This window comes from Acomys minous, assembly GCF_964271855.1.
Source record: "Acomys minous genome assembly, chromosome: 7".
Taxonomy (NCBI): domain Eukaryota; kingdom Metazoa; phylum Chordata; class Mammalia; order Rodentia; family Muridae; genus Acomys; species Acomys minous.
This window is the reverse complement of record NC_140488.1, coordinates 66,354,036-66,381,768: the sequence shown is the minus strand read 5'-3', so window position 1 is coordinate 66,381,768 and position 27,733 is coordinate 66,354,036. Positions and strand designations below refer to the sequence as shown.

The 27,733-nt window shown below is 36.5% G+C and overlaps 1 protein-coding gene across 2 annotated transcripts in view; it reads left to right on the top strand.

Annotated features, from left to right (window-relative positions):
- The window catches only part of CYLC1 (cylicin 1), a 30,892-nt gene extending 4,831 nt beyond the window's left edge, over positions 1-26,061 (top strand). The window contains exons 2-6 of one of the 2 annotated variants that reach the window (XM_084790821.1): positions 7,322-7,375; positions 19,773-19,813; positions 21,932-22,047; positions 22,906-24,585; positions 25,922-26,061. In XM_084790821.1, the coding sequence (XP_084646947.1) occupies positions 7,322-7,375; positions 19,773-19,813; positions 21,932-22,047; positions 22,906-24,585; positions 25,922-25,954 (1,924 nt within the window). In that variant the 3' untranslated portion in view covers positions 25,955-26,061. The remainder of the gene's footprint in view (positions 1-7,321; positions 7,376-19,772; positions 19,814-21,931; positions 22,048-22,905; positions 24,586-25,921) is intronic. The other variant, XM_084790822.1, reaches the window with a different exon arrangement.
- Positions 26,062-27,733: the final 1,672 nt, after the last annotated feature.

The window sequence follows — 27,733 nt, the reverse complement described above, 5'->3', positions numbered from 1 at the left end:
TTGGATTTTATCAGAGGCTTTTTCAGCATCTAGTGAGATGATCATGTGGGATTTTTCTTAAAGTTTGCTTATATGGTGGATTGTATTTAATGATTTTCATATGGTGAACTACAACTGCATCTCTGGTACAAAGCCTACTTGAACATGGTTGATGGCCTTTTTGATGTGTTCTTGGATTCAGTTTGCAAGTATTTTATTGAGTATTTTTATGTTTATGTTCATGAGGCAAATTGGTCTGTAATTCTCTTTCTTTGTTGAATCTTTGTATGGCTTATATATTAGGGTGAATGTGCCCTCATGAAATGAATCAGGCAATGTTCCTTCTGCTTCTATTTTGTGGAATAATTTGAGGAGTATTGGCATTAGCTCTTCTTTGAAAATCTGGTAGAATTCTGTGCTAAAAACACCTGGTCCTGAGCATTGTTGAGTTGGGAGTGCTTTAATGACTGATTCTATTTCCTTAGGGACTGTGGGTCTATTTAAATAGTTTATCTCATCTTGACTTAACTTTAGTATGTGCTGCCTATAAAGAAAATCATCCATTTCTTTTATAATTTCCAATTATTTTGGTATGCAGGCTTTTGGAGTGTTATTTAATGATTCTTTGGATGTCCTTGGTATCTTTTTATGTCCCTGTTTTCATTTCTGATTTTGTCAATTTGGATATTCTTTCTCTGCTTTTTATATGTGTGGATAAGGGTTTGTCTAGCTTGTTGATTTTCTCAAAGATCCAGCTCCTTATTCCTTACTTTATTTCCAGTCATCTACTCCTGTTGGATCTGTTTGCTTCTTTTTGTTCTAGAGCTTTCATGTGTGCTTTTAAGTTACTAGTATAAGACCTCTCCACTTTCTTTATGAAGCCACTTAGTGCTATGAATTTTCCTTTTAGCACTGCTTTTATCATTTCCCATAAGTTTGGGTATGATGTGCTTTCATTTTTATTGAATTCTAAGAAGTCTTTAATTCCTTTCTTTATTTCTGCCTTTTCCATGAGTTTGTAGGCTTTCTACTGTTTCTTTTATTGAAATTCAGCTTTAATCTGTGGTGGTCTGGTGGTATGCAGGGGGTTGCATCAATTTTCTTATATCTGTTGAGACTTGCTTTGTGACCAAGCATGTTGTCAGTTTTGGTGAACATTCTATGAGGTGATGAGAAGAAGGCATAGTATTTTGCGTTTAGGTGAAACATTCTGTACATATCTATTAGGTTCATTTGGTTCATATCATTTGTTAGCTCTATTATTTCTCTGTTCAGTGAGAGTAGGGTACTGAAGTATCCCACTATCAATGTTGGTGTTGGTGTGTGATTTAAGCTTTAGTAAAGCTTCTTTTGCGAATGTGGGTATCTTTGCATTTGGGGCATACATGTTAAGAATTGAAACATCATCTAGATGGATTTTTCCTTTAATGAGTATAAAGTGTCCTCATCCATCTCTTTTGATTAATATTGGTTTAAAGTCTATTTTGTTAGATATTAGAATAGCTACACAAGCTTGCCTCTTGGGACCATTTGCTTGGAAAATCTTTTTCCAACCTTTTTCTCTGAGGTTATATGTATCTTTGATGTTGAGGTGTATTTTTTATATGAAGGGGAAGGATGGATTCTGTTTTTCCATCCATTTTGTTAGCCTGTGTCTTTTTATTGGAGAATTGAAGTCATTGATACTGAGAGATACCAATGACCAATGATTGTTAATTTCTGCTATTTTGGTGGTGATAGTGTGTGTGCGTTTTCCTTCTTTGGGTTATTCTTTTGTGAGAATATTTATTGCCTGTGTTTACATGGGTGATGGTAACCTTGGGTTGGAGTTTTCTTCTATTGCCTTCTGTAGAGCTGGATTTGTGGATAGACATTGTTTAAATTTGACTTTGTCATGGAATATCTTCTTTTATCTTTCTATGGTAATTGACAGTTTTGCTTATTATAGAAGTCTGGGGTGGCATCTGTGGTCTCTTAGGGTTTGCAAGACATCTGCCCAGGCCCTTCTGGCTTTTATAGTCTCTGCTGAGAAGTCGAGTATAGCTCTAATAGGACTGTCTGTCTTTATGTTACTTCGTCTTTTCACTTTGCAGCTTCTCATATTCTTTCTTTGTTCTGTAACTTTAAGTATTTTGATTATTATATTGTGGAGGCAGGTACTTTCTTTTCTTCCAAAACTATTTGGTGTTCTGTAAGCTTCTTGTACCTTTATAGGCATTGGTTTCTTTACGTTAGGATTTTTTTTTCTATGATTTTGTTGAAAATATTTTCTGGAACTTTGAGCTGGAAATCTTCTTCTATTCGACTTATTCTGAGGTTTGGACTTTTAATGGTGTCCCATTTTTCTTGGTGTTTTGTGCCAGGAACCTTTTAGATTTAACATTTTCTTTGATCACTGTATCAGTTTCCTCTATACTATCATCTATGCCTGAGATTCTCTTTTCCATCTCTTCTGTTAGTAATGTTTGCATCTGTAATTTCTGCTCACATGCCTACATTTTCCATCTCCAGGATTCCCTCAATTTGTATTTTCTTTTTTCTCTTTCCACTCTCAGGGTTTAAATAGTTCATTCATTTCCTTCAATTGGTTTTGGTTTTTTTGTTGTTTTTGTTTGTTTGTTTGTTTTGTTTTCTTGTCTTTCTTGACACTCTTTAAAGTAGTTATTGTTTTCCTCGAATTTTATGTTTGTCTTTTCCTCCATTTTTTAAGGAATTTATTTACCTCCTCTTTAAGGACATCGATTGTCTTCATAAAGTGTGTTTTAAGGTCATTTACTTGTGCTTCAGCTGTATTGGAATATTGAAGGCTTGTTGCAGTGGCTGCAGTGGAATGGCTGGGGTTTGGTTGTGACATATTTCCCAAAGTGTTGTTGTGTTCTTACACTGGTACCTGGATTTGGAGTGATTTCTAAGCCTAGGAGCTGATTTCTGGCTGTCTTTGTTTGATGAGTGTTTTGTTCCTGGGTTTCTGTTTCCTCTCTGATCTTCTGGCTGGAGAGGCCTGTGGTTGAGTAGAGGGTCTTGCCTGAGTTGGTCCCTGGACTGGATGGCCTTTGGTAAGGTAGAGATTTCACACCCAAACCTGACTTCTGGTAATGTGTGGGGCCTATGATATGGCCCATGGTCTTCTGGGGCTCAAGATGCTGGCATGGCTTCTGGTGGAGTGAGAGGCTTCTGTTTGGTTTTCAGTGAGCTGTCCTGATCTCTGGGGTTTAGGATGCTGCCTTGGCCTTTGGTGGGGTAGGGGCGAACGTTTCCCCCAGAGTTGTGGGCTAGGATATGGTGACAAGGAGATGGGGAACAGTTGAGTTTATGCTGGGTGTGGCTGGGGAGGTGGTTTGCCTGGTTTTCAGGGAGTTGGTCTGGCTTTTTATGGAGTAGGAGGCTTCAATAACAGGTGTGGTCTAGGATATGGTTAAAGGTAGAGAGAGGTAGTTAGTGTTACTCTAGGCAGCACAGGCAGTGTGGAGTGGTGGTCTTACCTGGTTTTCAGGGCTATGGCCTAACCTCTGGTGGGGTAGGAGGCTTCTGCAGGTGGTGTGGGCAGAGAGATGGTAAAGAGAAGAGAAGGAGCAGTTAGGGTTTTGCTGGGAAGGCACAGACAGTGTGGTGGATGTTCCTATCTGAGGCTCAGGAGGGTGTTCCAATCTCTGGTAGGGTAGGAGGTTTTCAGAGAGCTGGCTGGGCCTTTGATGGGGTAGGAGGCTTCTGTTGTACAAGATGCTGGCCTGCCCTGTGGTACAGTAGAAACTTACCTTCTTTTTAAGTCTCCAAAAGCAATAACTTTGAAATCCAAATTTTAATAATAATCTTTTTCACTTCTTTTAATAAAACTTGTAAGAGAAATATTTGTTTCAATATGTGATGATACAAAAAAGGGTTGAACCCTGAAAAGAGATAGTCTAAACTGTTACTGCAAATTTTAAATATTTACACTTAAGCAATCTTTTTTCCTTGTTGTGTTATTTTTTAAATTTTATTTTATTAATTTATTCATATTACATCTCAATGGTTATCCCCTCCCCTGTATCCTCCCATTCCTCCCTCCCTCCCATTTTCCCCTTACTCCCCTCCCCTATGACCGTGACTGAGGGGGACTTTCTCCCCCTTTATATGCTCATAGAGTATCAAGATGAGAGACGCATGGAAGAATAGCAAAGTAGAAGGATCCAGAGGGTCCTAGAAACAAGAAGAGCATTATGATAGGCAGATTTGGGCCCAGAGGTCCTGCTCAAACTATGGTTCCAGCCAAGGACAATACAGGCTGTAAACTTTAAACCTCTACCCAGATCTAGCCAATGGACAGGACATTCTCCACAGCTGAGTGGAGAGTGGAGTATGACTTTCACACGTACTCTGGTGCCTCACCATGTCCCCTGGAGGGGGAGGCCTGGTGGCACTCAGAGGAAGGATAGCAGGCTACCAAGAAGAGACTTGATACACTTAAGCAATCTTTTGTTGTTTGTTTGTTTGTTTGTTTTTTCTTTTTTAAAATTAATTTATTCTTGTTCCATCTCAAAGGTTATACCATCCCTTGTATCCTCCCATTCTTCCCTCCCTCCCATTTTCCCCTTATTCCCCTCCCCTATGACTGTTCCTGAGGGGGACTTCCTCCCCCTTTATATGCTCATAGGGTATCAATCTTATTGTGACAAATGTAGTATTTTCTATGAACACCATGAGTGATGCCATCTCCTCACTTCCTCCTGTGTCTTCACTAGTAGTATTTAGCATGTATCTATTCTACTGGCCATTTATTCCATTTAGGCTTTTTCTATCATGTTCCTTACAATTATTCTAGCCTCTTTCTATTTCCTAATTCTAAACAGTCACTGAAGTTCCTGTTGCAATAGCACCTATTACTGATACCAAGGTTTATATTAATTGTTATTGCTGTGGAAAATTTCCACAAATTCAATGGCCTATAAAAGGCAGTGTAATTTTTAAATAGCTCAGTTTTTATGTTCCTATGAATGTCACAAATCTGAAATGCATTTCAGTGAACTAAAACTGAGCTGTCAGCATGATTTATTAGTCTAGGCCAGTAGTTCTCAATCTGTGGGTCAGGACCCCTTTGGGGTTGAATGGCCTTTTTACAGGGGTCAGTCACCTAAAAGCATTGTAAAACACTGATATTTACATTATGATTCATAAGTAACAAAATCACAGTTATGAAATAGCGATGAAAATAATTTATGGTTGGGAGGTCATCACAAGATGAGGAACTGTACGAAAGGGTTGCAGCATTATGAAATTTGAAAACCACTGTTCTAGATACTCTGAAGGTAGGATCTGTTTCCAGACATATTTCAGCTTTCAGTGACAATCTCTATGAGTTGGATCCCTCCCTTTCCAAGGGTATTGCTTCAGTGTCTGCCTTTATAATCAACTGGTCTTCTCTTTCTATTTCCCCTACTAAAAGAACTCTGGTGATATCACTTTGTGCATTCTTAGACAATCCAGAATAATCTCTTGATTTGAATTTTCTTTTTGTTTAGTTTATTATAACTTATTCAGATTACATCTAGAATGTTATCTCCTCACTTGTGCCTTAATCACATACAAAGTCCCTTGTGATGTGAGATAATCTGCAGTTTCCAGAGATTAGGAAATGTATATTTTAGGAGTGTTCACTACTCACTCTTCACCTGTATGTCATAGTTATTATTTGAATGAGTAAATTATGAAAAGTCCATCATTATTTTTATTCAAATTTGTGGGGTCATCTCATAATATTGCTAAGAAACTATGACTAAAACAAAAAATGGATTTGATGTAGATGATTCGTGCATAAAATGAAAAAAGAATTTTGAGAGCATGATTTGTACAAAGTAAGCAAATTAGAATTAGTCAATTATATTAATCAATACAATCTATTTGAATGCTCAAATGAAATACTGAAATATTAGCTAGTTCTGATGGTACAGTTGTGGAATCCAATCTATTTGGTAAGGTGTAGGGTAAGGTAAGGGAATCACAAGTTCAAGGTTTTGCCTGGGTTACAGGCTGAATTCAAGACCACCTAGGGCAATTTAGTAACATCCTGCACCAAATAAAAAAAATCAGAAGATTTTAAATATAGATCACCAGTAAAGCCTTTCAGAACAGACATGTGAAGCTCTAGGTCTAATATCAAGTAACACATGTGCATACCCAAATGTAGACACACACACACTAATTGAATGCAATTGAACATTTTTTTTCAGTTTTCTTAATATTGGTTCCTCCTTTTTAGTTCCAAAGTATTGCACATATATTACTTGGACATATTTTTTTAAATGTTCATGTGATGCTTTATTAAACATAACTGATTTGAAATTTTTCTCTTTATCTCTGGCAATCCTGGTAAATTCACACAATTCTAATAGTATATGCATTGATATTTTGAATTGTCTATCATTTTGTTACTTGTAAATAATTATATTTTAATTTCTTCATTTTCCAAAATATTTATTTGTTATTTGCTCTTCCTTTCTCTTTACTAAATTAAGTTGAGAGTTCCTGGAATATGTCAACTCAAAACTTTTTTGTTGTTGTTCTTGAGCTAGGGGAAATGTTTCTAATTTTTTTTTCCATTTAGAATCACATTTGTTGGGCAGATCTGGGCCCAGGGGTCCTGCTCAAATTATGGCACCATCCAAGGACAATACGTGCAATAAACTTTGAGCCCCTACCCAGATCTACCCAATGGACAGGACATTCTTCACAGTTGAATGGAGAGTGGGGTCTGACTTTCACACAAACTCTGCTGTCCCATATTTGACCATGTCCCCTAGATGGGCAGGCCTGGTGGCACTCAGAGGAAGGATAGCAGGCTACCAAGAAGAGACTTGATACCCTATGAGCATATACAGGGGGAAGAGGTCCCCCTCAGTCACAGTCATAGGAGAAGGGGTTAAGGGGGAAATGGGAGGGAGGGAGGAATGGGAGGATACAAGGGATAGGACAACAATTTAGATATAATATGAATAAATTAATAAACTATATTAAAAAAGAATCACATTTGTGATGTATTTGTATATATTCTCTTTGTTAAATATTAAAAATTCATAAATTTGTATTTTCTCTTTTGTTAATATCCTAATATTGTAAGTTTTACATGTTAAACCAGCCTAGTATAAGCAAAAGTATCTGTAATTTAATATACCTCCTAAAAATTGAATTTCCCAAAAAAATGCTTACGGATATTAATATCTGCTATATACAGTCCTGAAAACTTACTTTCTATTAGTAATCCTGTCAGGTTTTGATATCAGACTATATTATCATCATAAAAATTTGATAAGTATTTCCTCTTTCTCTATTTCTTTAAGAGTTTGTAATCTTATCTCCTCTTACTCAGGAATAGTGGAGAATTGACCAATGAAGATGCTCAGACCTCAAGTTCTACCTCTGGGTTAGTATTTTAGTATTGAATGTGCAAATGATAACTCATATTTCTATTTTTCTTTCATTTTATTTTGTATTTATTTAAAGGAATTGTATCTTTCATCTAAAATTTTTAAATAATTAGTAAAAATACTTTTATCTTTCATTTCTCCTTTTATATGTGTTTTCTCATACATGCTTTGGCTTTAACTTACTATCCAAAATATTGTTACCTCATTTTATTTATTTTTCTTGAAATTTTTAAATTTCACAAATCCCTAATATCACTAGATTGAGAATAGTTATTCTTGGTGTTTGTGATATAGTGTAACAGTAAAGTACTTGCTGTATAAACCTGCCAACCTAAGTTCACATCCCCAGAACATGTAAACCTAATGGCTAAAGCACAGACATCTGTAATTCAGTACTTCTGTTTGGATACTACATAGGCAGAAACAGGACTTTTCAGAACTTTGTGGTGTATGGAATGGTGGCCAACAGGAGAGATTCTTTGTTGAATAAAGAAAGAAAGGACTGACAACTACACATTCACTGTGGCATTCATGTTGGCATAGTAACATATATTAAAAGATGATATTTTAATATATGTAATCAGAATATTAAGTAATATAATTTATGCATTCATTTTGTACTACTACAGTAGCAAATTACAACAAAATGACAAAAACAACACTTAAATCTTGTCTGTCTTAAATAAAAAGAACAGCTCTTCTTTATTTAAAATGTCAATTAAAGCTTATAAGTTTATCTCTGAAAGGGTTTTAGCTCATCACCAGTATTTACATAAAACAGTTAACTTTTGGATAGCCAAAATATCATTCAAAATATTTTCTAACTTTCTTTTGAGAGGTCATGTCATCAGTTTTGGGTTTGTTTGTTTGCTTGCTTGTTGATGTTGTTGTTGTTGATTTTGAAACAGGGTCTCACTATATAGTCCCATCTGGTTTAGATTTTGCTATATAGACCAATTCAACAAGTCTCTTGGAGCTGCTTCCTGAGTACTAGTAATACATTCTACCCAGAAATCCATTCATAACTGTAGAGATTAGTTGGGTTTTTTAAAATTATATATTCACTTTACTTCCTGATTTTAGCCCCTCCCTCCTCTCCTAGTTCTTCCCTACCACCTTCTTTCTCCTAACACTCTCCCCTTGTCCTCAGAAAAGGGGACCCCACCACTAACCTACCTCAGCACATCAAGTCAAGTCATATCAGGGCTGAGCTTATCCTCATCCCCTGAGCCAGGCAAGGCAACCCAGTTAGGGCGAAGTGATCAAAAACAGGCAACAGAGTCCATGTCATAGACAGCACCTGCTCAATTTACTAGAGGACCCACATGAAGATCAAACTGCATGCATGCTTTTTGGTTGGTGCTTCAGTCTCTGTAAGGCCTCATACGTCTAAGCCAGTTGACTCTGTCTTCTTGGAGTGTTCTTGTCCCCCACCCAGTCCTTCTATCCTTCTATCCTTCCTTCTCACTCTTTCACAGGACTCCAGGAGTTCCTCCTAATACTTGGCTGTGAGTCTCACCATATGATTGGATGAGCTGCTGGAGCTGGGAGGGCAGCTCTCAGAGAATGGTTAAATTAGGCTGCTGTTTGTAAACATAGCAAAGTATGGTTTAATGATGTCAGGGGTTGGGTTTCAGGTTGGGCCAGGCATTGGTTGGACATTCCCTTAGTCTCTATCTTTATCTCTGTACATCTTGTAGGCAGGGTAAATTTTGGTTTGAAGGTTTTGTAGTAGATTGGTGTTTCCTCTCCTACCACTGTAGGCCCTTCCTGGCTAGAAGGTGCCGTCCTCAGTCCCATATCCCCCACTGCTAGGAGGCTCAGCTAGAGACATCCCCATATCCACAAAGGAGCCTACCCTGTTGCTTGTCTCCAGCTTGTCTCAGTGATGGTCCTGCCTTTCATTTTCTTTTCCCTCCAAGACCTCAAACCTCCTGTCCTCATTCTTGTGGGACTCTAGTGGATAAAGTTGAAGTCTGACTACTCCAGATAGTAATTTTGCTCTAGGCCTATGAAGGTAGACTCCCTTTTTTCAGCAGGGTTCCCACTCAACCTCTTCTGGTAACCCCAGATCTTGTAAGGAATGTCACATAGCCCTCAAGGAAAATTACAGGTCCTACCCTTTCCTGATAAGGAATGTGTTCAACAGGCACAGGGAATTCCTGGAAGTACTCACCACCCCTATCCTGAGGGGATCTTAGCTACTCCAGCAAATGACCTTTGACCATGCCTACAAATCATTCCCTCACTCATAGAATACTGTTTTTTGCTTCTTGTGATAAGACCCCTGTGTTACTGCATGTAAATGAGGTACTGTACCACTCTATGGAGACTAAGTGTCCTGGCACACTTAGCACTAGAGTATCAGAAACATTCACCCTCAAACCCCGACCCACTGCCCAAGGTTTATTAATAAATCATAATGGTTTGCTAGTATGCTCAGGGGCTCTCATGCTCGCCATTTTTCCACCATGATCTACTGAGATTCCACTTATTCTGGGGATGGTGTCGGGGCGGTGGGGGGGGCATCAGTGCTGAATGCCGAAGGCTTGACTGCTGATTAAAGCCATCAAGGCAGCTATGGCAGAGCTGCCTTGGCAGTGGCTCTGCCTCCACTGGCTGTGTGCTGGCCTTGTGCTAGTCCCAGTGCAGCACCTCCAGGCCTGCGTCTCAACCTGACCTCCTGACAGTGGGTTTCAGACATCTACCTGATTCCTCTGCTGTGCTTAGCACAACATCTCAAACAAGGAGCTGTAACACTTTTGGTATCATCACGGGCTTATATGGCTCCTGAGTCTCTACTGCCTTTTAATACCAGCAATCTCATTCTTTTTTTAATACTTTTATTTTATTACACATGTATAAAACAAAGTACATACAGCAGGGAGAACCATGTGACAATCACGAGAATGATGAGTTCTATACATGTTACATTCATAGTGAATTGGCCATTTGCATTCGTCTCATTTGAAATGTCTTTCCTATCTTCTTGGGTCTAAATTTCCAAATGAAATTCAATATCTATCCTATTTCAACTCTAATAGCCTAACTTCTTTAACTTAATCTAAGAGGATCTTGTCTCCTAATCATCATTTTTAAAGAGCTAAACTGAAATAACCCGTGGAAAACTCATTTTCCACATCTCTCAGTAAGACCAGGACCTGACCTAATGCTCAGACTTCAGACTTCACTCTCAGAGCACTATGCTGCTCCTGAGCAAGAAGCTGGACCTTGAGACCTTTACCTTGAGGTGTGTCCATTCTTGTCTCAAGGTCTGGACTGACCCCAAGGCCTTAGAACCTGAATTGACCCACAGATAGTGGGACCCACGCCATCTCCAGACCCTGAATGGCATACTCTCCCCACATCTGATTCCCCCCAACCTAGGCTTTCATTGCCACACCCTCTCCTATCCAGTACCCTCTCTACTTCCTCTTCTACTGTCTATATCACCATTTGAGTGAGATTCAAAGAGGGCCTCCCTTGGGGCCTCCTTCTTACTTAGCTTCTTTGGGTCTGTGATTTGGAGTATAGTTATCCTATAATATATGGCAAATATCTGTTTATAAGTGAGTACATTCCAAGTGTGTCTTTCTGGGTCTGGGTTACCTCACTCGAGATGATCCTTTATAGTTCCATGCATTTGCCTACAAATTTCAAGAATTTCTTGTTTTTAATAGCTGAGCAATATTCCACAGTGTAAGTGTACCACAGTTTCTTTATCCATTGCTAGGCGCAATCACATGATCGATTGACAAAAGCAAGCAACTGAGCTTCCTGGAGGCAGCCTACTCATTTTTGCATGACTGAGGAATGGGTGTATCTCTGGTTTTGGTAAAGCCTCAAGGATTTTGCCTCAGGACTGCTTATTGTTGCTATACAGCCTTTCCTTGCTTGTCCCATATACCTTCCATGATGCAGCTGAGCATGACTAGACCCTTACTGCCTATATCATAATATTATTCCTCCATAGGTGTTACTTTCTGTTGGGCAGATTTCGTACAGATGGTTTTATACTTCCTAATAATGGTCCCTGAATTGATTCAGATAATTTAAAAACCCTCCTGCAATATAGCAAAAACTGTTAGAAGCTGTATGAACCTCCATGTGAATTACACCAAGAAGGAAAACAAGATTGAGAGAAATTAATAATCAAGGAAATACATTCATTTTAGGTGTAGTCCAAGGATAAGGCCCAAGTGTGTACTATGATAAGAAAGACCACATGAATATAAAAATAAGGAATAAATGGTTATCTATACAAGCCAAGACAGGCACCAAATTCTTAGAAAAACCTTGACATAAAAAACTCTTGTTTTCTCCCTCAGTCACAGTCATAGGGGAGGTGAGTAAGGGGAAATGGGAGGGAGGGAGAAATGGGAGGATACAAGGGATGGGATAATGATTGAGACATAATATGAATAAATTAATAAAATATATTTTAAACACTCTTGTTTTGAACATATACATACATTTGAAATAGGAAAAAGATAAAACTTCTGATTTGAATTCATAGAGAGTATATAGATAAAACTACGGCTTTAAACAATTTATCCAGTAAACAAATTATCCAGTTAAATACAGTTCTAATTAAAGAACTATTAATAGTCTTACTGTTACTCCCTTTTTATGTAAGGATTATATCTATTTTTTTTTGTTGTGCTATCACTCATCAATTTTATTCTAAATTTTGTGAATGCATGTTATATGATTATGTTTCCAGAATTCTCTTTCGAGAGAAAAATAATAAAGGTGCCATTTTTGTTTTTTTCTATCTTCATTTGATAATTGGAGCTGGTAAGGCCACATTAATGGATCAAAATCATTCTTTCATAATATATAGAATGCAAAAGTAAATAAAGAATTCATTAAATTAATTGGAATTTTTAAATTAATTTATATGTGTTAAATCTCAATGGTTATCCCATCCCTTGTATCCTCCCATTCTTCCCTCCCTCCCACTTTCCCCTTATTCCCCTACCCTATGACTGTTCCTGAGGGGGATTACTTCCCCCTGTATATGCTCATAGGGTATCAAGTCTCTTCTCGGTAATCTGCTGTCCTTCCTCTGATTGCCACCAGGTCTCTCCCTCCAGGCAACATGGTCAAAGGTGAGGCACCAGAGTACATGAGAAAGTCATATCCCACTCTCCACTCTACTGTGGAGAATGTTAAGACCATTGGCTAGATCTGGGTAGGGATTTAAAGTTTACCGCCTGTATTGTCATTGGCTGGTGCCTTAGTTTAAGCAGGACCCCAGGGCCCAAATCTGCCTATCATAATGTTCTACTTGTAGGTTTCTAGGACCCTCTGGATCCTTCTACTTTGCTATTCTCCCTTGCTTCTCTTATCCAGAGTCTCAATGGGATGTCCTCCACTCTGTCTCAGTTTCCTGGTAAGTGAAGGCTTTCATGGGACATGCTCCTTGGGCTAATATGCAGATATAGGTGAGTATATACCATTTGAGTCTTTCTGTTTCTGGCTTAACTCACTCATTATGATCATTTCTAGCTCAATCCATTTGTCCACAAATTTCAGGAATTCCTTGTTTTTAATAGCTGAGTAGTATTCCATAGTGTATATGTACGACAGTTTCTTTATCCATTCTTCTGAGGAACACTTAGGCTGTTTCCATGATCTGGCTATTATGAATAAGGCTGCTATGGACAGGGTTGAGCAAATGTTCTTGTTGTGTGCTGGAGCATCTTCTGGGTATATTCCAAGGAGTGGGATAGCTGGGTCTTGAGGAAGCCCTATTCCCAGTTTTCTGAGATAGCACCAGATAGACTTCCAAAGAGGCTATACTAGTTTGCATTCCTACCAGCAATGAAGGAGTGTTCCTCTCTCCCTACATCCTCGGTAGCATGTGGTGTTACTTTGATTTTGGCTATTGGCTTGCTGTATATAGCCTTTATTATGTTGAGGAAAGTGCCTTGCATCCCTGATCTCTCTAAAACTTTAAACATGAATGGGTGTTGGATTTTATCAAATGCTTTCTCTGCATCTAAAGAGATGATCATGTGGTTTTTTTATTTTCAGTTTGTTTATATGGTGGATTACATTGATGGATTTCCGTATATTAAACCATCCCTGCATGCCTGGAATGAAGCGTATGTAGTCTTGATGGATGATATCTTTGATGTGTTCTTGTATTCATTTTGCAAGTATTTTACTTAATATTTTTGCATCGATGTTCATAAGAGAAATTGGTCTGAAATTCTCTTTCTTTGTTGAGTCTTTGTGAGGTTTAGGTATCAATGAGACTATGGCCTCATAGAATGAATTTGGTAATGTTCCATCTCTTTCTATCTTTTGGAGTAGCTTGAAGAGTATCGGTATTAGCTCGCCCTTGAAGGTCTGGTAGAATTCTGCACTGAAATCATCTGGCCCTGGGCTTTTTTTGGTTGGGAGACTATCAATGATTGCCTCTATTTCTGTAGGGGAAATGGGACTATTTAGCTTGTTTATCTTTTCTTCACTCAACTTTGGCAAGTGAAATTGGTCAAGAAAATCGTCCATTTCCCCTAGATTTTCAAATTTTGTGGCATATATGCCTTCAAAGTAGGATCTTAGGATTCTTTGTATTTCTTCAGTGTCTGTTGTTATGTCTCCCTTTTCATTTCTGATATTGTTCATTTCAATACTGTCTCTCTGCCTTTTAGTTAGTTTGGCTAATGGTCTGTCTATCTTGTTGATTTTTGCAAAGAACCAGCTCTTCGTTTTGTTGATTCTTTGGACTATTTTCTTAGTTTCTAATTTTTTAATTTTAGCCCTGAGTTTGATTATTTCTAGATGTCTACTCCTTTTGAGTGTTTCTGCTTCTTTTTTTTTCCTAGGGCTTCCAGTTGTGTCCTAAGATGCTAATGTGTGATGTTTCCAATTTCTTTTGGATCAACCTGTCTGTTTTTATGCCAATACCTATAAGATTATTTTAGCTAATCTGAAGTTTTTTGTGGGTTTTTTTTGTTGTTTTTTTGTTTGTTTGTTTGTTTGTTTGTTTTTTGTTTTGTATTTCCATATGAATTTTAGAATTGTTCTTTCAATATCTATGAAAAACTGTGTTGGTATTTTGATAGGAATTGTACTGAATCTATAAACTGCTTTTGGTAAGATGGCCAGTTTTACTATGATAATCCTACAAATGCATGAGCACACGAGATCTTTCCATCTTCTGATATCTTCTTCAATTTCCTTTTTCAGAAACTTGAAGTTCTTGTCATACAGCTCTTTCACTTGCTTGGTTAGAGTTACACCAAGATATTTTATATTATTTGTGGCTATTGTAAAAAATGTTTTTTCCTTAATTTCTTTCTCAGCCCATTGTGCTTTGTATACAGGAGGCTACTGATTTTTTAAAATTTTGTATGGAGCTACCTTGCTTAAGGTATTTATCAGCTGTAGGAGTTCCCTGGTAGAATTATAAAGTCACTTATCTATATTATCATATCATCTGGGAATACGGATACTTTGACTTCTTCCTTTCTAATTTGTAGCCCCTTGATCTCCTTTAGTTGTCTTATTGCGCTAGCTAAAACTTCAAGTACTATGTTGATGTGGAGAGAGTGGGCAGCCTCATTTTGTCCCTGATGTTAGTGAAATTGCTTTGGGTTTCTCTCCATTTAATTTGATGTTGGCTATTGGCCTGTTGCATATAACCTTTATTATGTTTAGGTATGGGCCTTGTTTTCCTGATCTTTCCAAGACTTTTATCATGAAGGGGTGTCGAATTTTGTCAAATGCTTTTTTCTTTATCTAACGAGATGATAATGTAGTTTTTTTTCTTTCAGTTTATATGGTAAATTACATTAATGAATTTTTGTATGTTGACCCATTCCTGCATCCCTGGGCTGAAGCCAACTTGATCATGGTGGATGATGTGTCTGATGTGTTCTTGGATTCTCTTTGCAAGTATTTTATTGAGTTTTATTGCATCAACATTGATAAGGGAGATTGGTCTGAGAGTCACTTTCTTGGTTGAATCTGTTTGCTTTAGATATCAGGGTGACTACGGCCTCATAGAATGAGTCTGGCAATGTTCCTTCTGTTTTGATTTTGTTGTGTAGTTTGAAGTATATTAGTATTAACTCTTCTTTGAAAGTCTGTTAGAATTCTGTGTAAAAGTAACTTATTCTCCTGGCTCAATTGTTGTCTCGGAGGCTTAGTTCCTCATTCTGCTAACTTAGGGCCTAGTCCTAGAAGTGTCTAGCCTTCATATAATCTAACCAAGCACAGAATATTTTCAGCTTTTGAGACTTACTGTCTAATAAACTCACTCTTACTTGTTTTTCTAAGATCTGGGTTGGCTGGTTCAACTCAGATGTTCTGGCTCAAACTCTTCTCCCAGCTGACTGATTTAATCTGGTTTCTCTTGGCTCAGAATTGCTCTGCTTGGCTTCAAACTATCTCAGCAATCTGCTCTAATCTTCTGGCTTCTTCTCATTTTCTGACTCATTCCATCTTCACTTGATTTCTCTCTGCCACCCATCTTTGTATTCCTATCCTGGTAAAACTCTCTCTCTCTCTCTCTCTCTCTCTCTCTCTCTCTCTCTCTCTCTCTCTCTCTTTCTGTAAAACTGCCTCTTAAGTAGCTTCCTTTTCCTCTCTCTTGTCATGAGAGTTGGGCATATCCTATTCTGTCAAATCTTCTCTGATTCATCACCTTTTCGGACACTCTATTAGATATCATTTTCAAACATGGATTCTTCCTTCCACAAACTTTACCTTCATTTGGGATTAAAGGCACCATTGTGCCTGGACATAAGATTTACATTACTTGATACTTGCTCTATTCCAGGCTGTCATTGACCACAGATCTGTTTGTCTCTGTCTCTTGGATTAAAGATGTTTTTATTTCTGCCACATCACATGTACCTAGAAGGTCTTTGGATGTTATCTCTTGCCAGAACAGCCATGTTCTGAATTAACATTTTTCTATAATTCTGCACTAAAACCATCTGGCCCAGGCTTTTTTTTTCATTGGGAGACTTTGAATGACTGTTTCTATTTTTTTAGGGATTATAGGATTGTGGGGTGTTGAAGTCTCCCACTACTAATGTTTGGAAATTGATGTGTGATTTAAGCTTTAGTAATGTTTATTTTACCAATGTGGGTGCCCTTGTATTTAGGGCATATATGTTCAGGTTTGAGATGTCATCTTGGTAGATTTTTCCTTTTGATTAATTTTGGATGAAATTTATTTTATTAGATATTAGAATGGCTATTCCAGCTTGCTTCTTGAGTCCTTTTGCATGGAAAAACATTTTTCAGGCCTTACACTGAGGTAATGTCTATCTTTATTGCTAAGGTGTGTTTCTTGTATATAGCAGAATGATGGGTCCTGCTTATGCATCCATTCCGTTAGCTTATGTCTTTTTATTGGGGAATTAAATCTGATATTTTGTATCTGTTACTTTGATGTTGTTGGCTATAGTGTATTTATGTGTTTCTCTTCTTTTGGTTTTTGCTGCAGTGGTGTTATTTATTTCCTATTTTTCTTGATTGTAATTTACTTTCTTTGGTTGGAGTTTTCTTTCTAGTATCTTCTGTAGGTCTGGGTTTTTGCATAGATACTGTTTAAATTTTGTTCTATCATGGAATATCTTGTTTTCTCCATCTATGGTGATTAAAAGCTTTTCTGAGTATAGTATCCTATGCTGACATCTGTGGTCTCTTAGGGTCTGCATGACATCTGCCCAGGCTCTTCTGGCTTTTGTAGTTTCTGTTGAGAAGTCAGGTGTGATTCTGATAGGTCTGCCTTTATATGATACTTGGCTTCTTTCCCTTGCAACTTTTAATATTTTTCTTTGTTCTATATATTTATCATTTTGATTATTATGTGGCAAGAGAGTTTTCTTCTCTGGTCTAATCTATTTGGTGTTATATAGGCTTTTTGTATATTTATAGGCATCTCTTTAGGGAATTTTTCTTCTATGATTTTGTTGAAAATATTTTTCTGGAACTTGGAGCTGGGAATCTTCTCTTTCTTCTATTCCTATTATTCTTAGGTTTTGTCTTGTTATAGTATCCTTGATTTCTTGGATGTTTTGTGTCAGGAATTTTTCATATTTAACATTTTATTTGAAAGGGGTATCAGAGTGCATCTTCCACACCTGAGATTCTTTCCTCCACTTCTTGTATTCTGTTCATGATTCTTTCCTCTGTAATTTCTATTTTCTTCTCTAAGTTTTCCGTCTCCAGGATTTCCTCAGTTTGTGTTTTCTTTATAGTTTCTATTTCCATTTTCATGTATTGAACCATTTTACTCATTTCCTTCATCTGTTTGTCTATATTTCTTTAAGTGATTTATTAATTTTCCCTTTGAGTGCTTCTGTTTGATTGTATTTTTCTGTATTTCTTTGATGTACTTATTTATTTCTTCTTTAAATGCCTCTATCATCTTCCAAAGCATAGATTTTAGGTTATTTTCTTGTGTTTTAGTTGTATTAGGGTATCCAGGGCTGCTTGCAGTATAATTGGATTCCAGAGGTGCAATATTTCCCTAAATTTTGTTGTGTCCTTACACTGGCCTTTATCCATCTTGTTGTCTCTGGCATTGCTGGTTGTTCTTGGTATTCACTGGTTTTCTCAAGGGTATGGGAAGTGCTCTAGGCAGGAAGCTGTGTGTCCTTAGAGGTGCCCTCCTAAGAATGGTGGGTATGGTTGTAGACCAGCTCCTGGATCTTAGGGAATAGCCTGAAGTTCTCTTCAGGTGGCTGTGTCCCAATTAGACCCACAGTTAGGTGATTGGAGTGGGAACATTTAGCCTATATGATCCCGAGGACCAGCAGGTCTCTTCAGAATACCAGGAGCCTTTCTCTCTCTTGAGGAACTCCCAGAGTAAGCAACCTACAAGTTCGCTTGCTCAATGGTCTCTGAGTTCAAGGAGCCAGGCACCCTGTGAGCTGGCCATTTCCATTTTGGAGTGAGATCCTGTATGCTTCTAAGGAAAAAGCAAAAACTTAAAACTATTTAAGAAATCTATAATGTATTCATTTTCAAAATATTCACAGGAAAGGCTTTGGAGTAGAGATGAGTACCTAAGTTTTCAAATGGAGACTTGATTAACAAAATCCAGAGATTATGATACATAAATTAAAGATTAGTACTCAGATAGGCTTATGTTTTTTAAGTATTTCAAATTAATTCTAATATTTACTTCCAGTTGAAAACCTCTGAATTATGTATATATTTTTATAATTTATCCTTAAATATTATACATGTGTACTGTATTTACATCATTTCCTCTTGTGCTGGCTAGCTTTATGTCAACTTGGCACAATTTAGAGAGTCATTTGGGAAGAAGGACTCTCACTTGAGGAAATATGTCTGTAAGATTTGTCTGTACTCAAGTCTTTGTTATATTTTCTTGAATGGTGATTATGTCAGTGGTCACAAATCACAGAGTAGAGGCAGTATCACTCCTGGTCTTGAAATGTCTAAAAAGCAGACTGAGCAAACCACGCTGAGTAAGCCAGTAAGTAACATTCTTCAATGACCTCAGTTTCTGTCTCCAGGATGCCACATTGAATTTGTATTTTGACTTTCCTGGATGATGGAATATAAGTTGTAAGGTGAAATAGTCTTTTCTCTCCACATTGCTTCTGATCACGATATTTTATCACAGCAATGGAACCCCTAGGTACCATCTCCCGCTCCTCCTTCCAACACCTTCCAATTCCTCCATGGCTCCTGTTCCCTCTCAAATTTGTGGCTTCTTTTTCTGTAGTTATTATTGTTACATATAATATATGAATAAATATATAATCTACTGACTCCAACTGGTATTAGTGTGTGTATATGTTTTTAGGGCTGACCACTTAGTATTAGATGCACAATTAGGGGGTGCATCCCTGTGGAAAACTCTCACTTTCTCAGCAATCATTAATTGTCTGCAATTAATCATCTGGGGTAAAACATCATGAGATATTTTCCCCCATCTGGTTGGCATGTCAAAAGATATTTCCATGCTTCATGTCTTGTTTGGGCAGCCATGTTGCTAAGATTTTTATGGGTGTAGCTTCCCTGTCATTTATAGAAAACACTAAATATCAGCATATTCCTGGGTGCTTTGACTTTTACCATCTTTCTGTCCTCTCATCTGTAATATTCTCTGAGTATCTTTAAAGCTTTACTAAGATAGTCCCTATTTAATGATGGGTATGGACTAGGCCTTTTCTGGTTATTAGACCTTTTCTGGGTATTTAGGAAGTGTAAATAGTTTAGATTCAAATGTAAATACATCTTGTTATTTTGGTTTATTTTTATTGTATATTGAAGAATTCGACAATGAGAGAATGCATCAAACATATCAAAGTGATAGTACTAAAAGATAATGCATGATAATGATTATCCATAGTACAAATTCAGTTTAAATGTCTTCTTTATCTTTTACAGACAAGAAGTAAACAGCTCAACAAATGATGACTGCATTTTGAGTAAGAATTTGTTCCTTGAAATTTGTTTTTGTTTACATTTCTAAACACTGAAGCAACCAATGTCTAGTTCTCCCTGCTAAATGTAGTAAAATAAAAACTGTCCTGAATTTGTTTCAGTTTTGACATATGCTTATGAACATGCACACACACACACACACACACACACATACACACACACACACATACACACACACTGACTCTTTGTATATGTTTTTAGAGCTGTCCACTTAATATTGGATAAACAAAAAGGGGACTCATCCCTAGGAAAACTATTTCTTCCTTTCTCAGATATCATTATTTGCCTGTAACTAGTCATCTAGGGGTGAGGGCCCATGAGATTCTTCTGTATCTGTATTGGCATGTATGTGTATATATTGATGTATGTACAAAACATTTCTGACTTTGAAGCATGTATTAGTTGATTTCAAATAAGAGATTTTTTAAATTTAAAAATTTTTAAAAATTATTCACTTTACATCCTGATCATAGCCCTCTGCCTTGCCTACCTCCAGTCCCATACTCCCTCATTTTCCCCCTTTTGCCCCTCCCTTACTCCTCAGAAAGGGGAGCCCTCCTCTACCAATTGACCCCAGCCTATCAAATCTCATCAGGACCACCTGTATCATCTTCCTCTGTGGCCCAGTTTGTTCTTCTTTCTCATATAGGAATTACAATTACTCTCATAAGCTCCCTCTTGTACTCAAACTTCACAATTACAAAATTTAAAGTGAAAAGGACAAGTAATATTAAAGTGATGAAAGTTGTCAGCAAATAATCCATTTCTTGAGAATCTGAAAGTTTACACTGGTCTCCTTAACATACTATACTATACTAAAACACCCTTATAGTGGCATATATTTTTTTCATTAGTTCCAGCTCTACCCTCAGTAAACTTATAAAGAGCATTATAACATCTCAGTTAGGGATTGACTCTGAGACAAAATTGTATAGGAATCTTAATCCAGCTATTTGCTAGCTTTGTGATTTGGAATAAGAAATGTAACATAGGGCTGGAGAGATGGCTCAGCGGTTAAGAGCACTGACTGTTCTTCCAGGGGTCATGTGTTCAATTCCCAGCAACCACATGGTGGCTCACAACCATCTGTAATGTGATCTGATACCCTCCTCTGGCCTGCAGGTGTACATGTACGCAGAGCTCTGTATACATAATAATAAATAAATAAATAAATACTTTTAAAATAAGAAAGAAATTTAACATATTGTGATGTGTTATTTTTACACATTTATAAGAAATTCAATTACATTATCTAATTCAAAAAGAATTGCCAAGTTGACAACTATGAAAGTCTTAGAACAGAATCCAGCATATAAAAGCACTAACTATTAACAATATGAGCTATGCTGTAATTATTACTAAAACTACCTTCACATATAGCAGCTCTCCAAATATATGTGAAAACCAACGACATCTCTCATTAGCCTCTTCCTTTCTAGGAAAACTACCCTGAATTTTGTTTCCAATTCCTTTTTTGTCAAAGTTTCCAGACAGTTTAATATTCTTGATTTTTCTGAATAACCCCAAATATGTATATATCTTTATAGAGTTTATAGAATGCAAGACAATATTTGTAAGTATGGTTCTAATTTCTGTGGCTGGAGATGCCATTAAATTCAGAGGGGTAAACTTCCTGAGAAATCTCTGGAAATTCACACATTCACTGGTTACTTTATGCTCAGGTTTGTGCTATTTATTAAGTAAATCATAGAATAATTAATCATAATATCTCATACCCAACCAAAATGACTTTAAATAATTAAGACAGAAGAGACAATGTAAGCATTTGAGATGAAACAGTGGAAATATATCTATATTTCATTCCTATTGTTTTATTAAAGTAGATTAATATCATTATATAAGCAACAATCTATAAAAACATATTTTATATAAAAATTATAATGTTAAACATAATCAAATGCTAACTGGAAAATTGGTCTTTATGTTCCCTAATTGCTATTCAGATAAACTGCAAAGAGTAGAGCTGTATTTTGAGTTACAATTTACTTTTACTTAAATACTATATTTCTGACTCTACAATGCTTTTACATTCAAGAGTCTAATTATTAACTCCAAATTTTTATGTTATTTTCTCATCTCAGTCAATCAAACTAAGGAAAAATTGAATCAAGAACAAAGTCTTGCTTTGACATTTTCCAAAATACCTATGCCAAATATGAAGAGATCAGGACCATCAGAATTAGAAGTTGCCATTCCTGTAAGTATGTAAAAGTCATTTTAAAACTAAATATATGCTAATAGTAGCATACATATGTGTATATATATATATATATATATAAACATAAACATAACATACACAATTTTACTATGCAGGAATAGAATATTAAATTTATGACTCTCTATTGAACAAAATTGTCCCCACATGTTTCAAGATGAACTTTTGTTTTTGAGATTATAGTTATATCATATCAATATTAGAAGTACTTTTTCATAGAGATTCCGGTGCTTTGCTATCATCTTTTGAAACAGTATTCTCACTGTGTTATATTGATTTGTTATTTACATTTTAATGTTGAATTATAACTTCACATTTATAAGATTATTTTGATGTTATTTGATTTATTAGTGTCTTATGTGAGCATAATGTTTGTATGAGTGCAGGCATGAAGGTACAAAGGCTCAGAGTATATCTTTCAGAAGGTGCTTCTCTTCCACGATGGGATTCAATTCAGGTCAATAGGCTTGTATAGTACCATTATATGCTGAGTGATGTCACAAGCCCTATCAATTTGTTTTTAACTAAGACGTAAGACTGTAAAAAAAAAGATACATATTTTTCCTGCCCTTTTCTCACTCCAAAACTTCTTATATACCCCTCCTTGCTCTCTTTCAAATTTATTGTCTGTTTCTTCATTCATTGTTGTTATACACATTGTGTGTGTACATGTGTGTAACATTAGGAATATATAAGTATGTTTGCACACACAATCCTTAAATAGAAAAAAATATTTTGATAGATAACTGATTAAAAAATTTAGGCTGAAAATGAAAATATATAAATCATTCTTATTATAATTCTTGTCTTATGATAAATTCTTATCATAATTCTCCCCAGTATTTTCAGAGACAAGAGAAAATGAAAATTAAGAAAGGTCAGAAGTCAACTCAAGTATGGATAAACCATTTTATAAGAGACATTCTCCTCAGGTCATCCTTTTCTCTAGCTTCCATTATAGAGGCTCCATTCAAACATCTATACAATCCTCAAAACCATTATATAATGGCAGAAATGAGAAAGCCCAAAGATGATAAAAGAACAACAAAAAAAGCCAAGGAAAAAGTAAGCTCATGTGCAATAATACTGGAATCCAGGAAAATGATAACTGATGGGAATCTTGAAATAATAGACAACACAGAAAAAATTCCATCAAAATCATCACATAAAAGTGAACTTATTAATGAGTCAATTTTCACATCAGAAACAATTCTAGAATCCAACAATTCTAAGAAAACCTTAGAAATGGAGTCGAATAATGATAGCAAAGGTAAACTGAATTCCCAGGAGACCAATGATGAAGCCATATGTTACAAGGACAACACCAATACAGACTCCAAGAATAGCTTAGAGGAATTTTCTGATAACATATCAAAGTGCATAAGCAGCTTAAATATGGATTTAATGTTGCTCATAAATGAGCTCAGAGATGAACCCAAAGATTTTGAAGGATGGGAAACAAATTTCTCACAGAACAATGCAAAGAAGCCTACAAAGAAGGGTGGAAAGAAGGAAAAAGACTCAGATCCTGATTCTGGAGACACAAAAGATGCAAAGAAAGAAGGAAAGAAAAAAGAGAAGAAAGAATCCAAGAAAAAGAAGAATATAGAGTCTACTGATGCTGAATCTGTTGAATCCAGGGATGCAAAGAAAGAACCAAAGAGTGATAAAAGAGAAAAAAAGAAAAAGAAGGATGCAGAATCCACTAGTGCTGAATCTGGTGACTCCAAAGATGAAAAGAAAGAGAAGAAAGGAAAGAATAAGGATAAAAAAAGCGCAGAATCTGTCAGTGCTGAAGCTGTAGATTCAAAGAGTGTAAAGAAGGAAACAAGACGTGCAAAAAAAGATGATAAGAAGGATGCATTCTTTACTGATTCTGAATCAGATATACAGTCCAAGAAGGTCAAAAAAGATGGAAAGAATGAAAATAAAAAGAACAAGAGGAAGCTTGTTAAGGAAGTAGGGTCTACTGATTCTGATTCTGAATCTGAAGGTGATCGAACACTTAAGAAAGGTGAAAAGGATAACAAAATCCCAAAGAAAGGAGAGAAGAAGGATGTAAAGAAGAAGGCAGAGTCTACTACTGCAAGTGAGTCTGATTCTGAAGTAAAGATGGAAAATAAAGAGGCCAAAAAAGATACAAAAAAGGCCATAAAGAGTTATACCGATTCAGGATCTGATGGATCTTCCAAAGGAGGCATGAGAATTATAAGACCCTCAGATACTGAATCTGAAGAGTTATCAGGGTTTAAAGTTATGAAGACCATTGATGATTCAGACGTCACATCTTCAGACTCGAAGAAGGGAATATCAGAAATAAGGAAAGGATTCAGATCATCATCCAAAAAGACTACTTTTGGAGAAAAGGGGAAGAGCGATGCAGTTGGTAGAATCCCTTCATCAAGACAAAGACTACCACTCCCTCCTTGTGAGCCATTTAAAGCATCAACTAAGCCCAAACGTGTCTGTCAGTGCAAGGCAACACCTCCACCTCCTCCAAAACCAAGATATGCTCCTTTGGTATGTTTACTACTATTTAATACTTAGGACAAGTTGGATTTTGAAGTAAGAGAGTTTTAAAATCTGAAAATATATACAGATATATTATCTAGGCAATAATTTTCTTTTATTTCATATTTAGCAGTATTCAATATTTAATAACATTAAAATTAGGAACTTGGGGGCAAGGAAGGTGAAAATCCATTGAAACAGCTTAACCAAGTTGCCAAACAAATGCTTAAATTTCAAGGGAAAAAAAAACACTTATTTTGACTAGAGTAGTGGAAAGTAGTTTGTGACTTAAAACAAATATTTTACTTATAGTCATTTTATAGAAATAGTTAATTATACAACACTTTTGAAAAACAAACTGGAAAACTGATTAAAACTCCATGGAAACATTTAAATGAATCATAAAGGCATTTCTTGGGAAGTTGTTCAATGAAGTAAGTCTAACTAAACAACTTGCACACAACAGGTTAAAAAAAAGATTCAGGAATACACATATCTTAGTTATTGTATCCAAGTTGAAAAAAAAAGGTTTTAATGAACCCTGATTCTTACTGACAACAGAAAACAAAAGTTACCTTTCCAGAAGTGACAAAATCTTATCTGCTTTCTAACCATTCTTTCTGGGTTAACTCCCACTTCATGGGGATGAATACTTTGTTGATTTATAATTTCTACTTTTCTCATCTAAGAGATTGCTTCTTCCATTCCCCTCTTTTAAAGAGCCTAGATTTTGGAGGGGAGGCATAAATATACAAATCACTTTGGAAGGCACTCCTGATATATATAATCATGTCTTTCTAGATCTCTCTAATCTTTGGTTGAAGGTTTGCCCAGTTATATAATCTTGGGACATACATAACAAGTCTGTTCCCTCTGCTTTTACTTTGCTCATTATCTGTTCTTACCTGGGTAGACCTGATGCCCTCTGTCATGCTAAACACTGTATACACATGTGTAAATACTTGCATTGGTGCTGTAGAATTACTGTTGTACTTTCAAATTTGAAAGTTTCAATCAATAAAATGTGGTGATAGCATAGACTAATAATGTAACTTTAATAGGGCTTGCTTACTCTTCAAAGAATGGTGGTTACACTAGCCTTTGGCACTTCTCTCCCTGAGTACGATTAGGTACCCCCCAGGGGTTGATGTGCATGCTAATGGACTCCATCTTCAATGCCTTCAAATTATAGATCTGTTGTGGAGCCCAGGGAGGGACAGAATTTAGAAGCAATCCAAGTTCTCGTCAATCTACAATACTATGTGTTTGGTTATAATCTTTATATTGGGCATTCTTTATCATTAATGATTTGTTTTTATTTCTGTCATTCAACTTTATCCTTCAGCCTGGAGTGGAGTGGATTCATAAGCTGCTCTGAAGAATAGGTGAGTCCTAGGTTTCACAAATGGCCTCATGAAAGCAAACTACTTTGAGACCAACATCTCGACTTCTGTGAAACCATAGTAAATAAAGTGAGCATTACTGGCATCCAAATACCAAAAAGGCTGCTTGTGAGTTAGTGTGTTTTCATAAATGTGTATGTTTGTGTGTGCATTAGTGTGTATATGTGTTTGTGTATGTATGTTTGTGTGTATTTCATAGGATTTTAGGGATAATTTACAGAGATATGCTCTCTATTTCTCAAATTTTTGAACTACTCAGACCAAAATGATGTAACATTTTACTCCATGCACTGGAGCTTTGTTCTGAAACAAATTCTGAGATTGGATAAAAATGTAGCAACCTGATGGAAGACTTTGCCACATTTTGTTAATTCCTGTTATACTTAGCATATGGAAAAGAAAATAGACAATAAAATATGCCGATCCTTCCCCAATCTTAAAGTTTGCACTACTTTCCAACAATGCCAAGCACGTATTAATCCTTAATGTGTGTGCTTTTTAGGGATACTGAACATTTAAACTCTAGTTTGGTTCCCAAAGTCTAATGAGCGTCTCAAAATTCAAAATATTTTCAGTTAATTTTCCTAAATGTCTATAGTCTTATTCCAATATTGCTCCAAAGTCCAAGTATAAAGTCTACACTGAGACTCAAAATAAACTCTTAGCTGGAACAACCTGAAAGAAGAAAAGCGCAAAGGTTAGTGCATTCATGATAGCATGATAGAGGGTAAAAATTCTAATTCCAAAGCTTCGCATAAGTAAAGGGCAAAACTGGGCTGGAAAGATGGCTTAGCCATTAACAGCTAGGCTCACAACCAAAAATATAAGAAAAAGGACAAAAGTGATTAGATCAAAGCAATATTAAAATCAACCAGAAAAAAACGCATTAAATCATAAAGTTTCCTGTTCAGCATCTAAGACATACTACAGCAAGAAGTGTGCTCCTAAGAATTTGGATAGCCCTGACACTGATGCTTTACTGATTACCATCCACATGACCTCTGTCCTCAGTGATTTATACTTGACACCTGAATGTTTGTTTCTTCAGTAGGCATTCTGTATTCTTAGCATTTCCAAGTTGCCTTCACTCACAGAACTTGAGGCATCAGACTGTCAGAGGTTATTTGTAGGGACTCTAAGGCCATTGGTGAAATTCCTTCTAGGAAGTAGAAACTGGTCAGGTAGGGTTGGTAGCCCAAAGCAGCAATTCTTAGGATGTCCTTGCTGGAGGCCAAGAATACTAGAAGACAGTTCTGGTTCCTGTTTTCTTGTCTGTCCACGGAATTGAGTGCCTCTGCCTAGAGTCTATATAGGAGCATATGACTGAAACTCAGAGAAGGTACCTGGACCTTATGGTTAAAGCAACTGAACTGATGAGTTCATCCTAGACTCCAAGCCTTGTTCCAGTTTCACTATGGATTTTTTTCAAAGATGTTCAGTGTGTGCTATCCCTCTTCATTTTTCCTCCTCTACCTTGCCTTTCCATCCACACTGTATTTAACCCTTTTTTGCCTTACTATCACCCTTTTCCCTTCTATACCACCCACATTTTATGTCCTGTCCATTGAAATCCTCCACCATGACACCTTACTAGTTTCTTGGCTTCTATGAATACTCAAAATTAAATATGCATGTGTATAGTTTTAAAGCTAGTTTCTTTCACTATGTGTCTCAGTTATCCCACTCAATAATTCTTACCAACTCAATCCATTTACCTATAAGTTTCATAATTTTTCTTTGCATCTGAATAAAAT